The sequence below is a fragment of the Rhinolophus sinicus genome, chromosome 8 (assembly GCF_057876585.1).
Source record: "Rhinolophus sinicus isolate RSI-liver-muscle chromosome 8, RSI-T2T, whole genome shotgun sequence".
Taxonomy (NCBI): Eukaryota; Metazoa; Chordata; class Mammalia; order Chiroptera; family Rhinolophidae; genus Rhinolophus; species Rhinolophus sinicus.
This window is the reverse complement of record NC_142508.1, coordinates 37720803-37735856: the sequence shown is the minus strand read 5'-3', so window position 1 is coordinate 37735856 and position 15054 is coordinate 37720803. Positions and strand designations below refer to the sequence as shown.

Here is a 15054-nt window from a genome sequence, read left to right as displayed (position 1 = left end):
GCAACATGCTGGCCAAGCTTAAAGAAAAATAACATTTATTTGGGGGTGGAGTGGGGAAAGAAAAATAACATTTATTTGGGGGTGGAGTGGCGTGGGGGTGCAGGTGGGGGAGGCAGGAGCTCAGCCCTCGGAGAACTGGCAGTACAGCCGCTCAAGTTGTGGTTCCACGTGCAGCCGGAATGGGATCTCCAGGATCTCCGAGAAGCCCTCTGCCAGCTTTGGGGCCTTGAACTGCTTTCTGGGGGCAGAAGGTAGTGAAGGTAGGGGAGGCCCAGCTGGGCCCCATGCCCACCCTGGAGGTGCCTTCCTATGGCAGAGCCTACCTGTAGCCATACATGACCACGTCAGACACGGGGGTGTGAGAAGAGCCTGTCATCTCCCGGAACTGAGGGCAGAGGGCACACTGGTCAGGCCCTGCAAGGGCAGGGAGGGGGAGGGGTGGGGCCCAGCCACTCACCCGGTTGTTGTGACGTGCCTGGTCCAAGGTGGCGCTGAAGAGGAAGCAGCGACAGGGCACACCTGCATCTTGGGCGCACTTGATGTACCTATGGGGACCAGTAAGAGTCCAGGCTAGTCAGGGCCCCTGGGCCCATCCGACAGAGGCCTCCCATGGAACCCCGGTACCTGGCCCGGCTTGGGGGATCCGGGTTTGTGTTGTCAATCACCACCCGTTTCCTTTGCTTTAGAGCTGTCTCACAGGTGGTCACACAGCGCTGCCATGAGCCCAGGGTGTCCTGGGGGACACAGGACAGCAGGTCATGGGTCAGCGGGGGTGGGGGGGACAGACCCTAGGAGAGGACAAAGATGGAAGGGGAACAGCTCTCACAGGAAGATGGGCAGTGATTGGGGAGGGGACAGTGACTACAGATGGGGGTGTTCCCAAGGTCCTACCCTGTTCACATGGACATATCCGGCAGACACAAGGTGCTCCTGGAGGAAGGTGGACTTCCCAGCTGTGGGGAGGGGTTAGTGTCAGTGGGAGCCCGGGGGGCCAGAGCTCTTAGGGGTCAGGAGTCAGGGGGTCTCACCACCAGGAAATCCCACGGCGACGACCACCTCAGGGTCAGAGCTCAGCAGGGAGCTGGACTCAGGCAGCCAGAGTGGCCCCGAAGAGGAGACGGTCCTCTGGGAAGGTGGACACACGACATTAGGGGTGAGACCCCCTTCTTTCCCCACCAGTCCCCATTCCCATTGGCGAACCTCACCGGGTCAAAGGTTGGGAGCTCAAAGCTGGCCACTGGCCACTTCAGGAAGAACTCCTCCGGTGTGGCGAAGGGCAGGCCCAAGTTGAGGGCAAACTGGGGGTGAGGGCAGAGGTCAGACAGGGTGGGGATTGGGCTGGGGGGTGGGTGGAAGGGTGGGGCTCACCAGGCGATCTGCACAGGAGAAGTCTTTCTTCTTTCGCCCTGGGGCCCAGTTAGCTGGGCGACCAGCTGCATCTGGAACATGGAGGACACACCCTGGTCTCCACCAGCAACCCTGAGGACCAGGGTACCCCCCACCATCGGCCCGAAGGAGCTACGCAATCCCTGGCCCTTACCTCCCACGAAGACACTGTCCCCGATGGAGATGGGCATGCCCTCGTTGGCCTGGGGAGGGACAGGACACAGGCCCTGAGGAACCTCCTCTCACATCTGTTAGAGCACTGATGGCTCTGCTCAGCGTGATTCTCACACTCGGCGTCCAATCCGCAGCAAGTCCTGTTCCCACCCCACCCATCACTCTCCTCTGAACACATCCCCTTCTCCCCCACACCAGTGTCTTCCTTGGACTGTTCAGTCCTTGGTCTCAGGGCTTCCGCTCTTGCCCTGTCTGTTTCCCTCACAGCCGCCAGAGGGCGCCCTGTCCCACTGATGTGGGCATACATTTCCCACACCATCCTAAGAGTGAAGTCCGCACCCTGGCCAGGTGGCCTCACACAATTTGACCCCTCGTGGCCCACCCTCACCCTCTCACTGGCCTCACTGACTATCCCTAAACACACTGGACTCAGGACCTTTGCACTTGTGTGACTCCAGCCTGGAAGGGTCTTCTGGACCCCAGATATCCACCTGGCTCCCTCCCTCACCACCACTAGCTCTTCAGTGGTACCTCAGCCCCCCCCCCCCCCCCAATCTCGCGATCTCGCTGTCCTGTCTCCCACGTGTATAGTCCGCACCCTCCCGGGCACGGGAGCCTGAGATCCGGGAGGTCTGTCCTGTTCACTAATAACTTCAGCTCAAGTTGTGGAACGTCAGCACGAATGCGCACACGAATGAATCAATGACTGATCTCTCAGCCACTCAGGTTTTCAGTTTAAGAGCACTGGCCTCACATACCAGTACGAGGCCATGACAGCTAAAAACAGATGGCAAGGACTAGGAGAGGAGAGGAAGGCCAGGGAGCACGTCCAGGAGGGGCAGGCTGGGCAGGGAGTAACCAGGGCAGTGACTCACCTGCTCCCGAAGATGGTCCCACATGCCGATCACTGGCTTCCGGTACAAGCCAGCATGCGTGGCCACCAGCACCTGTGGACCGGACTGTGTCACATACCATCCATAGCTCCTTGAGCACCCTGAGCGCTTGAAGGGCATACGGGACCCAAGGACACACAGGACCTCTCACTGTCAAAGCTCAGCTCCCAGTGCCCCAGAACTTACCGTTTATGATGGGTTTCTGTCAGCATAATCCCGTCCAGGGCCTTTCCTCCTCTCTCTGGGTCTGTCCCCCACTTTGGGTCCCTGTCCCTCCCATATCCCTATCCAGAGAGCTCTCTGTCCCCCTTCTCCCCAAGTCCCTGTTCTACTTCTCTGGGTCCCTGTCCCGTCACATCACCCTTCAGCCTCCATTGCAGCCACCCATACCTGGAAGGGGACCCCTAGCTTTTCCACTACAGCTTCCACCTTGGCCTTAAACTCCTCTGCTGGCAGCTTTCCGCGTCCAATGCCCATCTGGTTGGTGAAGATCACCAGCTGTGGAGCAGACAGGTGTCACCCAGTGCCCTCCCCCCCATGCCCCAGCCTGCCCGCAGCCTGGACGGAAGCGTTCAGTCACACACCTTGTAACCCTCGGCATCCAGCTCCCGGAGTTTACGTGGAATCTCTAGGTATAAGATCCTAGGGTGGGCAGGGAAGCAGCAAGGTGACCTGGGGCCCAGAGGTGACCTCACTCACCCTCTTCTGCCTCTTATCACCTCCAGTCACTGGGGCTGGTGGGAAAGACCTTCCCAGAGCGTGTGGTGATGAGGGTCCCATCCAGATCAAAGCCGGCCACCTGGCACCATCAAGAAAAGAATAGCAGCAGTGACACGTCTAATCTCATTCACAGGCTGGTTCATATCAACTCTGCAAGTCAGGGACTATCAGCCCCTTACAGAGGGGGAAACTGAGTCAGAGAGCATGGACATGTTATGCAAGTCAGGCACAGTGAGGACACCCCCCCCGGACGCCTGAGTGCAAGGCCTGACATCTTCCCTTTCTCTCTACTACACCCCTCTATTCCAATCTAAAATGGGGTTCATACCCGACCCATACTCCTCCCTTGGACTTCTCCACCTCAAAGGGCTAATAACCATGCAAATAAAGCAGGAGCTAAATTTTGTTGGGTGCTAACTGCACATTGGGTTCTGCCACGTTTTCCCTGGATTTCTCATTTTACTGGTGAGAGAAGTGGGGCTCAGAGAATGTGCTGTAACAGCACTTGAACTCAAGTCTGTGGACCTAAGAAACACTCATCAAATAGCTCCTGCTAAAATGGTCCCTATCGTTGAAATGGTTACAGGGTGGTTGCCATGGGTCAGGCAGGAGCTGACACATCGATTCCCCAAATGCCTACCCCTGAATTTGTCATCAGGTCTATTTCTCAGAAGAATAAGTGGAGGCTGAGAGGTTTAGTGACCTGCCCAGGGACACACAGCAAACTTGGGGTCCCCAGCTTGTCCCTCACCTTGTCTCTGGGCTTCACCCCAGGCGCTGTGAACACCAGCAGCTTCTCAAAGCTCTCCCAACAGGGGGATGACTTCCGCATCAGCTTTTTCCGCTGCTTAATATCCTCTTCCTCTTCTTCCTCTTCCTCCTCGTTTGGGGCCACTGGCGGGGTGCCGGGTGGAGTATCTGGCTGGGATTCTGGCGTGCAGGCTTCTTGCCAGTGCAGGATCAGCGGGTGGAGGCCATTGACCAAATACAGTGTGTCCCCCACCCCCAGAGAGCCCTCCAATCCCTGCTTCAGCTCCTGGGTCCCGGCAGTTGAGGGGTTAATTCCCAGCTGCGGAAGAAGAGGGAGCAGCTGGGACTGGCTCTGCCCTCTCTTCCAACCTCCAATAAATCAGCTCAGGAAAGGACTTGCCTTTCTCCACCAGCCAATCAGACTCTTAAGCCCCGCCTCTTCACTGTGTATCACCAATCAGGACTTTGGAAAAGTTATAGGTGTCACATCTTACCCAATTTAAATGTGGAGGGCTATCCCACTGAAGCAGGTAACACCTCGGGACTTCTTTACTGGCCATAACTGTTTCCCTCCCAGCCAGATATTCCCAGCAGGCCTGTTCCCTGCTGGGCTGCGATTCCCCCCCACCCCACTCCAGGCCTTGCTGAGGAACTGGTACCTGTTTCACAGCCACCGTGCGAGTCTTAGGGTCTGCGACCAGCTCCACTGAGGGTTGAGAGGGTAGAGTCAAAATTTGCATCCCTGTGTGATTGCTTTCCACATTACTGGAGAGCATGGCCATCTTTAGGCCACAGCATGGCGTTACAACAGCCATTCAGGGGAGGAGGCAGTTTATTTCTAAATGCTATTGGCTCACTCTTTGACAAGCAGTAGCTAGATAAAGGCTTTAGGATTGCTCGTGACGCTGGTCCTCGCCTAGGGGCAGGGTGGGCATTTTTCTGGATAGACTGGCTTCTCTTTGAGAAGTGTAGCTACTAGGTGCTGGTCCGGGGCTTGGCCGGTTACCACCCATCCCTACTTGGCAACATGTACTTTTCTCCATAGGATCGGCTCTCTCCTTGACAAGGGTTGTGGCCTGACTCAAGCCTTCATGGTGGCCTGTGAGCATCCTTCTCTGCCCAGTGACACTTGTCTCAGGATTGCCTCAGTTCCCTCCCCACCAGGGATCTGCTAGTTTCAGATGAGGCACAGTCTTTCTCTTCCAGTGCTCCCCGGATGGTACCCGTCAACTTCAAGAATGGATGCACCGCGCCATTTAGTCTGGTGGCCAAGCATGTTCCTTACTGAATTGACTGTCCATCTTCCCCAAAGAATGTATTTCAGCTGCGAAAGCACGCCACACCCCCCCCAGCTCAAGCCCCGCCCCTGCCTACCTTGGTTTCTGGAGCACTTCCGGTCTGTAATCTGGGTCAGAGGTCCCCGTCCTAGGACCAGGGTTTGTCCGTCCGAGGGCAGGAAGATAGGGGGCGCTCCCCCGGGGGGGCTCTCCAGCCACAGACGGCCCCAGGCTTCCACCTCGGTCATCCTGGGCGCCCGCCTAAGGGCAAGTAAATAGGTTTGAGTGGCAGGTTGCCCTCAGATTGCTACAGGAAGTCCTGCCTCCTCTCTCCCCCTTCACCAGAAATTCCGTTCATCCGCTAAAGGCTCAGGAAATCCTAACTACTCGCCTGCGATGGGTTCACGCCGTTTCCCAGGTGACGACGACCCACTCCATCCTCGGGGAGCCGGGACCCCTACTTCCCAGGGCAAAGGCCGAGAACCTTGCGTGCTTTCGCCTCAGACAACGCTCACCTGTGCCCGCCGCTCTGGGTCACTGGCCACTTCAGACCAGGGAAATCCTGTCGAGGGGCTCAGCCCACAGATCTGCCTGCAGTTTTCTGTTTTTCCGCGGACGGAAATGACTCGTCCTACTGAGGGGGCGGGGCCATAGCTCCTCCCACGATGGAAGTCCCGCCCCTTCTCAGATTTACGGTCCGTGTAGTCCCTCCGCGGCTCTGACCTTCGTCTCTCTTGCTGCAATGTGAGGCTCAGGCCAGTAGGAGGCGGGGGTCCTGTTTCAGTCTTCTTCCACGTTGAACTCCTTAATTTTAATTCCCGTTGCTGGAAATAGAGCGGGAAGTTCTCTTTTCCATTTGATAATTGTCAGTCGCAGAAACCGCCACTCCGGACAGCACCCGCTATCCTCGATGCTGCCGTATAAAGTGGGGATAATCGTTTCCACTTCGTGGGGTTAAGGGAGATTAAGGGAGTTAATACATGTAAACACTTTATTAAGGTGTTCACTAGTTTGCCGTTTTAAATGTTATCTATTGTTAGCATTCTTCCGGTGGTAGTCTGATGAGAGACAGAGTCCGTGTTTACTTGACCTTGACCTAGCCCAGTTTTGGACTAGATGCTATTCCTTCTCTAACCTCCAGCTGTCTTATGGCAGAACCCAGCCTCAGCTTTGCTAGGTACTATATGGCTTCAGGAGACTGACTGCTTAAAGACCATTCGGGTTTCAACACTCAGCCCCCCTCTTCCGCGCGCCCTGAAGACTGAGGATCCATGGTCACACATGACTGGACTCCTTCCCGCCCCATGAATCCCCATCTTATCTGTAAAATGGGGACAATAATTCCAATTCCCCAGCCTTGCACTGAGAATCAATGAGATGCTGCTCATTAGGCTTCAGCAAGTTTGTTGAATGAACATCCATGACACACCTCATACTCTTTTGACCGAGGTAACTCTTTAATCTCAGAGCGCCCCTCCCAACTCGCGATCCCCACCCCCCACTCTCTCCCCCACAACAGGGCCGGAGAGTGAGGGCCCTTGCCCCCCACCTTGGGTGGAGGAGGGCCCTGTAAGGCACCTGTGGGGGTGAGGGGAGAGGGACGGGAGCTGGTATTGCCCTGGATGCAAGGAAGGGCTTCAATTGGCAGGAGTTATGGGATGGAACCAGTTCAGAGTGTCAGACGCAGGGACAAGATCGGGCCATCCCTGAGGAGGGGGCTAGAGGGACCAGTTGTCAGGACTTAGTAAAAAAAAGACCTTAGCCCCAGTAGTGTAAAGAACGTAAATTTAAGGCCACAGGCCAATCCTGGGCACGGGAGGAGGGCTTGGCTACGCCCCCAGGAGACTGGAGCCAACCAGGTAGAACTCAGGAAGGGTGGGGTGTTTGGTCTAGACCTTAGTAAGGTTCGAGCCAATCAAATGGAGGAGCTACCCATTCACCAGACTGAAGTAGAGGGCCACCACCCAATCCTAGGGCCCGACGGTGCTCTTTCAGGGATGGAGCCAATGCTGTGTGAGCAAAACCCTTGCCGCTAGTCCGAAAACAATGGAATCAACCCGTTTAGGGCTAAGAACTAGCCACGCCCATCCAGAGGCGAGCCAATCCTTAATAGAAAGAATCTGTCGCTGGGCAGAAAAAGAGGCGCCAGGCTCCACAGGGAAACTGGTTAAGCACCGCTCCTCGGCACAGACGGGGTTGGTGGGCTGGAAGGGCGGCGACGATTGGCTGGGACTGGTCAATCCTGGGCCCCGAGGACGTGGGAGGCTGGTCCCGGATCTGACTCGGATTGGCGGGCCTCGGGGGCGGGGCGGGGGTGTAGTGTGGGACAGGGCGGACGCCGGGCCAGGAGGTTCCCTCCCTGGGCCTCAGTATTTCCGCTTCAGCTTCTGGAAGTCGCTGGTGTTGAGCCGCGGTCGCGGCAGGTCCCCGAAGACCTGGGTGTCCTCGGCCTCCCGCAGCACCAGTGCGCGCATGCTTGCCGCGATGCGGTCCAGGTCAGGCGAGGAAGGCTGCGGGGACAGCGACACCGTCAGGATCAACGCCCGCAGCGGCCCCCACCCCGGCGTTCGGCGCCTGCACCCTGGGCTCCCCTCCCAGCACTTTTGATCCTGGGATGCCCATGGCCAGAAGGCCCTTCACCTTCACCCTGTCTTGCTCCATGTAAGGCCCTCCTACCCAATCCAAGCACCACCATCTACCTCCAAGGAGCCTTCCTGCCCTTCTCCCCCTCTTGGCCTGTCCCACCACGTTCTAGTTTCTCCTCACAGTGGAAGTGCTGCCTGTCTGCTGACCATCAGGTTGTGTGCACCCAGGTCTCAAATCTAAGAATTTGGGTTTAGGATTCAGTCATGTGCCAATCAGGCCTGTCACCCACTAGCTGTCCACAGGGATTTCACCGCCCTGTTGACAGCTTCACTCTCCCCCTCTGAAAATCGGGGCAGTAACAGGGTCTGAGACAATCAGCAGTGACTGCTCAGGAAAGGTGACATCATATTGCCGGCATTGTATAGAAAGGATCCCTCTCTGTGTGACCTCCACTCAGGTGCGGTCCTGTCATTGTGCTTGCAGCCCCAGCACTTAGGGCTAACCCCCTTATAGACCCTGTCACCCTTAGCTGGGCTTTGCCCCAGGAAGAATGGGAGAGGCCACCGATAGAAGCTGGACCTGAGCCTGTTCAGGGACCAGCTCAGAACCCAGCACTAAGGCCTCGAACGTTCAGTTAATTAACTGTTTCCACCAGTGGCAAACGGGGACAGCAGCAGCTGATGGACCCTGCCAGTGTGTAAATGAGGACACTGAGAGCAGTCATAGGAAAGGAGAACCAGGGGACCCAACGCTTCCTCCCATGGAGCCCAGAGCTCCTTTCTAAAAGGAAGCTAGGTCCCAATGCTAGCTCTTCCCCTTACAGGCTGAGGTCTTGGGGAAGTCACATGTACTCTCGGTGCCTCGGTTTCCCCTCTGCTTCAGGGAGTCTTCAGTGATCGGTGACAAGGGCCAACCCAAGCCAGCCCAAGAACTCCACATGTAGGATCATGTTGGAGTAACAGAGAACAAGAGGGGGTAGAACAAAACCTAGGTGGGGCCAGGAATATTGGGTGTGGAGGTAAAAGGTAATTGGACCCCTTTGAGCCTCAGTTTCCCCTTATAGAGGGGATACCAAAATCCTTGTGCCTTGCCCGCAGCACATATTCTGTAAATGGAGCTGTCCCTGGAAAAGAGAAGGCTTTCTTTACAAGGCACTGGGACCCAGTATAAGGCTGTAAGAGTTAACATTGCACGTCTCTGGCCCAAGAACCAGCCTCGTGAGGTGAGGGAAAGGATTAATCCTGTCAAATGTGGCATCCATGCCTGAGGGCTTCCTGGAGGAGGTGGCTCTGAGCCCTTCCCGCCACCCTCCTCCCCTCTGCCCCTCACCTGCCCATTCTCCTCATCTGACGATCGTGCTTCTGTCCTCTTCTCCTTGAAAGGCCAGACGGGCACGGACACAGGCAGGGACTTGGCATATTGCTGTGTGGGCAGGGCTGAGACCGGGGGCACTGAGTAGGCTGGGGGGCCAGCAGGGGTCTCCTCGCTCAGGCTGCCATCTGGGAGACAGTAGAGTTCAGCGAGTCCCAGCCTCCGTCCCAGCCCCTCCACCACAATCGGGGGTGTGGGGAGAGCCTGGGACACTCACCGTCTGTGCTCTCAGGGTCCGACTCACAGAAGGGGGGCAGGTCCTGAAGCGTGGCGTCCTCATCCATCACAAAGAGCCCTGTGGATGGCATTTGAGGCCCAGGCCAGTCAAATCACCTCCACATTCCACACACCCTGGCCTCCAGCCACCGCTCCCCACTCCATGCATTGGCCAGGCCCTTGCAAGCCTTGGGGGCTTCCGGAACTATTATTCCCACCGCCTCTCCTAATTATCTGTCTGGTCATTGGCAGAAACAAATACAGTTTCTGTCTGTTACACCCTCAGGTGAAAGCAACTGGCTGAACAGGAAATTTGTAAGATCTGTTTGAGATGAACTGACCCAACATACAGGCTGAGAGAAATACAAGACGATTATGATGCCTATTTGACAAACGGGGACCTGCAGGCCCAGAGGTTAAGCTACTTGCCCGAAGTTTCTCAGCTAGTAGTGGTGTCACGGGGATCTGAAGCTATGTCTCCTGGCTCTAGTCTGTGCCCTCAACCCTATGCAGGTTTTCTCCAGCAACAGGGAGAAAGCCAGCCATTGGCAGTAATAGTAACAAACGAGTAACTCCTATTAATTGAGCCCCCCCACCCCCACCCCGCCTCCTTCTCACTCTTCAAAGCCCTAATGTTACAGTCTAGTTTCCAGGAAGCATCCAACCTCCAGATCCCCCGCCCAAAAACTGCCAGTTGCTTCTTTCCAACTTCAGCTGTTGCTTACACCCCTTTAACTCCTATCTTTGTTCTCACAGGCATTAGGCACCCAAGTTTGGAAACAATTCTTGTTCTGCTCATGCTCCAGCTTAGCACGACCCCTCCCAGCCCCACAGCCTCCACAGGGTACAGCCTCATGTCAGGACTCCAGTTCCTTGGCTCAACAGAGAGTCCCTCGAAAAAAGGGTTGGAGTTGGCCTTGGCCCAGCACCTTCCAGCAGGGCTGGCCCCAGGACACAGCGTAAGGAAACTCAGGCTCAGAGAGGGAAAATGACTTGCTCAAGGTCACACAGGCAAGCCATCTCATTTGAGACTCCAGGTTCCACTGAACCTCAGGGCTCAGACAAGCAAGTCCCACCCCTTCAGGAAAACCTGCCTTGGAGGCAATTTGCCAAGCAGAGAGCCACCCCCATCCCTGCCCTCTGCACCTCTCACCTCCATTATCAGTGACACCCAGCCGCTCTCCAGAGGTTTCTGTCTCTGTAGGCTCATCTTCGTCTTCCTCATCTTCCTCTCTGGCCAGGGTAGGCCGGGGTGGGCTCCGTGCGGGGCTGGATGGCTGTGGTGCTGGTGGGGGCACGGGGGGCCGGGCAGCGGCGGCAGCCCTGTGGGCCAGGGCGATGTCCTGGAGGCAGTGGCGGGCAGCCTCTGCCAGCGCACCACGGCCATGGGCTGCATAGGCGCAGGGGCCCGGGCGGGGTGGCGGGGGTGGCGCAGCCGTCAGCAGCACCAGCTCCGTGCCTGTCTGGGCCCGGAAGCGCTCGGCGGCCCCCACCACGGCCTCCCACAGCTCTTCGGGGCGCCCCGACGCCATCCACGCCCTGCAGGGCAGAGCAGGACAGAGGGGGCTGAGGCTGGGCTGACTGCGCCACCCCCATCCAGCCCCATGTCCCTGGGTGCCACTCCTATCCTTCCCATTGACCTGTCCCAGATGAGCTAAGCATCTTTCCCCAAACCCACTACTCCTGAGTCAGAATTCACCCCCATCCACTCAACAGCCCCCCCCTCCCCCCCAGGCACGGGTCTCTCCTCTTGGCCCTGCCCTGTCCGATAGGGGAGCCACCAGCCACAGGGGACTAAAGAGCACTTAAGATGTAGCGGGTACTAACGGAGATGTGCTGTGCGTGTGAAATCCACCCCGGGTTTTGAAGACTGAGTACAAAAAAGTAGGATGTAAACTATCTCATGAGCAATCTGACGGTTGATTACATGTTGGAAATGATGACATTTGAGACACACTGACTGAATAAAATATATAGTGAGAATGAACTTCAATCTGTTTTCTTTTTACTTTTTCAATATGGCCTACGGAAAATTGGAAATTACATGCAAGTCTTCTATTATATTTCTGTGGGTCAGCGCTGCCCTGACCACCATTCCAGCCTCTCCTGGCGCCGCCCAGCCTCGTCAGACCAGCACACGGCACCATGCAGGTCCTTCTACACTTGGAGATGAACCTGCCCCACCCCAGAATCCCCAGGACAAGGTCACAGCCCCTCAGCAGGCAGCACTGGAGGGCCTGCGCGTAGAGCCCGGCCTGGCCTCACAGCCTTAGACTTCTGTGGCCTGACGCCAGTCCAGGTGTCCCTGCCCCCATACCTGCACCACTCATCCTCTATTTACTTGTCAGTCTTTCCCTCACCCCTCGATAGGGTCAGCCCCTTCTTGTCCTATGGGCTCCAACATCTGAGTGACCCCCATTCTTGGACATCTCTCCCTGGGGAGTATTTTCTGGATCCATCTCCCCAGCCAGTGTGGTTGCCCCTGAGTCAGGCCTGTTGGGTTCATCTCTGAGCCAGTAGCCTTGCCCAGTATATGGCAGGCCTCAGAGCGGGGCTGAGCGAAAAATGGTGTGCAAGCTGCTGTCTGCACCTGGACTCCACCCTGGAAACTTTTGTTCTTCCTATAAGACGGTTCCGGCATTTCCTCTGGAAGTCTTCCCTGATGCCCCAGGATAGCGATGCCTTCCTTGGACCCACAACGCCCTGGGCTACCTCCATTAGAGCTCATGTCACTTGAGCTTCTAGCAGTTGTACCTCTGCTTCCTCTATCAGACTGTGAGCAAACCAAGGTCAGGGATCTGTGTCCCCAGGACAGGTCTATAAGCAGACAATCTGCTAGACACATCTCCTTACGAGGTGAGACGAGCAAAGAGCACATAGGCTAGCTTCCTGCCCTGTCTCAAACCTTCTGTGTGACCTGGGCCACTCACTGGCCCTCTCTGAGCCTTTCTTCCCCCTATAAACCAGAGTGGTTGAGCCAGGGCTGCTGGGCAGTTGAGGAGCCTCCTGGGGGAAGAAGCAAGCACACCATCACTGCAGGGATTCAAGCGGGGCTGTGATCCAGCTCACCAGGGTCATAGTAATTTGATTTCTATTCACAGGCCTTTTGTGACTCAGTCATAGAAGCCAGTGCTTGCTGAGCACCTATTCCGTGCAGGGACTCTGCATCTCTCATCTCACCTCCTACCTGACCCACCAAGGTGGGAGCTGTCACCTCACAAATAAGACAACCAGAGTACAAGCCCTTGCCGCAAGCCACACGCAGTGACAACACAAACAGCACCTTTCCTGACAGACCCCAAGGCAAGTTCATTCCGCACCTCCACATGCCCAGCAGGGACTTAAGTGTGTCAACATTCTCATCACCAGCCCTGTGAGGGAGGAACTGTTACCGCCCCATTTCACAGTTGTAATTGAGACCTAGGGAGAGTCAAGATCTTGACCAGGGTCAGACAGCAGGAGAGGAAAGCGGGGGACCTGGATCTGGCAGCCTGTTCTGAATTCCAAATGTCTTCCTACCTACCTTGTGAGGAAAGATTTATGATCACCTAGTCCAGATGGGGAAAGTGAGGCTCAAAGAGCTTAAGGCACTGGCCCAAAGGTACCCAGCTAGAAAGGGCAGAAGTGAGGCTGAAACTGCTGTCAGCCAGACTCCAAAAACAAACAGAATGGGAGGTGCTCGAGGTCTCACAGCTCTTTGGGTCGTCCCCATCTGATGGAGGAGGAAACTGAAGCTCAGGGCAAGGCAATGACTGGTCCAAGCTCACACAGCCTGACAGTCCTAGGCCTGGGACTCTCACTTCTTTGGGACACCAGGATTAAACGCCTCTCTCTCCTAGATCTTAGAGTAGCCAGAGAGTTGCAAAGAGTGAAGTGAGACTGAGTGGGAGTAAGGGTCCCCCCACCTCAGAGAGCATGGGCAAAGAGAAGGAGGGCAACTCACACAGACCTCTCTACCAAAGCCTAGGGGCTCTCTGGAGACAGTTACCCAAGAGGAGAGTAACCAAGATCTGGGGAGTCTCCAGTCTCTTCAACTTCTGTTGGAAGCCGTGTGTCCTCCAAAGACCTGAGAAATGGAGGATCCCCTCCCCCAAATGGAGGAGTTGAGGATGAAGAAGAGAGGGAAACAATGGTGAGACCTGTCCCCCACAGGAGGAGTAAGGAGAGGTGAGTGGCCTCTTAGGAGATGATGAAGTGAGGAAACTGACTCCAGGAAGAGGTGAGGAAAGGAAAAGTCCCCCAAGGAATGAGGGATGCTAGTGAAGCCCCCTTCTAAACACCTGTCAAACTGAAAGAGCCCCCGCTCCAAGGTGGGGTGAACTGGAGGATGTACCCCGCAGCCGGGGGTGAACGTCTGAGGTCTCTCCACCTCTCAGAGACCTACCCAGCCTCTCCCGGGGACCAGCAAAGACCCTCTTCTCTAGAAAGAAAACAGGAAATCCTGCCCAGGTGGGGAGCATAACCGGAAGTCCCGCCTTTAGACGGTTGAGGGGCGCCCCAAGGTCCCCCAAGCAACCCTCCGACCCTATGGACACGGTCCACAGTCAAAGTAAGGATCCTAATGGGTCTAGAGACCGGAAGGTAAGGCTGTCTATGTTTTGCCTCGGGTCAGACACAACGGTTCCCGCCAGCGACCCCTTTCCAGCGCTCAGCGTACGGTCGCTGGGCGATCTCTTCCCTTTCATCTACGCAGGCCATACCCCTCTCGCTAGCGGTTCGCCCTCCCAGCGCCCCTCTCCTCCGGACCGCCAAGTCCTCCCCACACCGTGGTTCACAACGCCGCCTCCACTCACGTGCCCGTAGCCAGCATGGCCGAACCGGCTCCGTCGCCGCCCTCAAGAGACATGGCGGCGAATTGCGTCACTTCCCTGTAGTTGGCCCGCCTCCACCCTGCACACTCCGCCCCTTATCGGGCCGCCCGGTACAAAGATGGCGCCTACAGGAGCTTCACCGGATCAGTGGGCCAATGGTGACAGCAGGGTGACCATAAGAAAGATGGGGAAATGCTTCAGTTTGTTCGGAAACAAACCTAGATCATTTCGATTTGACCCCAAGAAATCTGGCCGCCTTGCACATACACATTCAGGACCACAGTAAACTAAGGCAAGCGACTTGACGTCCCTCATTTATAATCAACCTCTTCCACATAAGTGAAGAAAAGCAGTGCCCGTTGATGACATGGCAGCCAGCCTGGCATCATTTGCCCTTAATGTATATGGCCTCTCCAGCCTATCTCCGTTCAGCACCAAGACTGGCAAAGATCCAACATGGCAGCCTTTCTTGCTTCGGTTTGCCCAACTTCAATATGGTGTCTCAGACCGCTTTCTTTCGACAGTGACTCATGAATTCGTCTGGGACCGCTTCGTTCCCGGGGATACTGACGGCTTCATCCCATTAACCCGAGTTCTTCAGCGCCTCTTTTGCTGTGCATCGCCTCTCAACGTTGTTTTCTTTTCTCCGTTTCTCTTTTCCAGGACCTTGCCATCGCGCTCCGCAGAGCGATAGAACTGCCCCGCGTTGACATGGCCGCAGCTAACCCGCTTTAGTGCCCTCAAGCAAAAGGGCATCTACTGGGCTTCGATGCCAGTATACAATATGGAGAAAGTAGTAGGCGTTTCGAAGTGTTTGGGTGAAGGGGGTGGAGCTCTTGGACCCGCCTCCTTGTTTACTTCGTGGAAAGG

General features: G+C 56.3%; 2 protein-coding genes across 5 annotated transcripts; both read right to left on the bottom strand.

Moving 5' to 3' along the window:
* Positions 1 to 18: 18 nt before the first annotated feature.
* PNKP (polynucleotide kinase 3'-phosphatase) lies at positions 19 to 5855 on the bottom strand. 3 transcript variants are annotated; one of them, XM_074316069.1, is made up of 17 exons: positions 5716 to 5855; positions 5298 to 5461; positions 4583 to 4629; positions 3925 to 4242; positions 3173 to 3252; positions 3038 to 3095; positions 2844 to 2951; positions 2436 to 2507; positions 1541 to 1589; positions 1369 to 1439; positions 1206 to 1298; positions 1029 to 1125; positions 892 to 953; positions 625 to 734; positions 458 to 545; positions 324 to 385; positions 19 to 238 (listed from the first exon to the last, which is right to left on the bottom strand). In XM_074316069.1, the coding sequence occupies exons 2-17, from the start codon at positions 5446 to 5448 to the stop codon at positions 121 to 123; spliced, it is 1584 nt and encodes a 527-aa protein (XP_074172170.1). In that variant the 5' UTR covers positions 5449 to 5461; positions 5716 to 5855; the 3' UTR covers positions 19 to 120. The 3 variants fall into 3 exon arrangements, with proteins under 3 accessions (XP_074172170.1, XP_074172172.1, XP_074172171.1); XM_074316071.1 differs by having other exon boundaries at positions 476 to 545; XM_074316070.1 differs by having other exon boundaries at positions 5592 to 5774.
* Positions 5856 to 6635: 780 nt separating this feature from the next.
* Positions 6636 to 14917, bottom strand: AKT1S1 (AKT1 substrate 1). 2 transcript variants are annotated; one of them, XM_019741488.3, is made up of 5 exons: positions 14167 to 14917; positions 10527 to 10912; positions 9375 to 9452; positions 9116 to 9285; positions 6636 to 7710 (listed from the first exon to the last, which is right to left on the bottom strand). In XM_019741488.3, exons 1-5 carry the CDS (start codon positions 14217 to 14219, stop codon positions 7567 to 7569), a joined length of 831 nt encoding a protein of 276 aa, XP_019597047.1. In that variant the 5' UTR covers positions 14220 to 14917; the 3' UTR covers positions 6636 to 7566. The 2 variants fall into 2 exon arrangements, with proteins under 2 accessions (XP_019597047.1, XP_019597048.1); XM_019741489.3 differs by having other exon boundaries at positions 14074 to 14201.
* Between the last annotated feature and the right edge of the window lie 137 nt (positions 14918 to 15054).

What these genes read in the sequence shown, in the direction of transcription:
- PNKP (XM_074316069.1), bottom strand. Translation starts at nt 5,448, where the DNA reads ATGACCGAGGTGGAAGCCTGGGGCCGTCTGTGGCTGGAGAGCCCCCCC. An exon ending in GGGTGAAGCCCAGAGACAAG is followed by an intron (nt 3,253 to 3,924) that starts GTGAGGGACAAG and finishes TGATGGTGCCAG; the next exon opens with GTGGCCGGCTTTGATCTGGA. An exon ending in GGGACCATCTTCGGGAGCAG is followed by an intron (nt 1,590 to 2,435) that starts GTGAGTCACTGC and finishes GTCCCTCCCCAG; the next exon opens with GCCAACGAGGGCATGCCCAT.
- AKT1S1 (XM_019741488.3), bottom strand. Translation starts at nt 14,219, where the DNA reads ATGTCTCTTGAGGGCGGCGACGGAGCCGGTTCGGCCATGCTGGCTACG. An exon ending in GGGTGTCACTGATAATGGAG is followed by an intron (nt 9,453 to 10,526) that starts GTGAGAGGTGCA and finishes TGCCATCCACAG; the next exon opens with GGCTCTTTGTGATGGATGAG. An exon ending in CAGATGAGGAGAATGGGCAG is followed by an intron (nt 7,711 to 9,115) that starts GTGAGGGGCAGA and finishes CTGTCCCCGCAG; the next exon opens with CCTTCCTCGCCTGACCTGGA.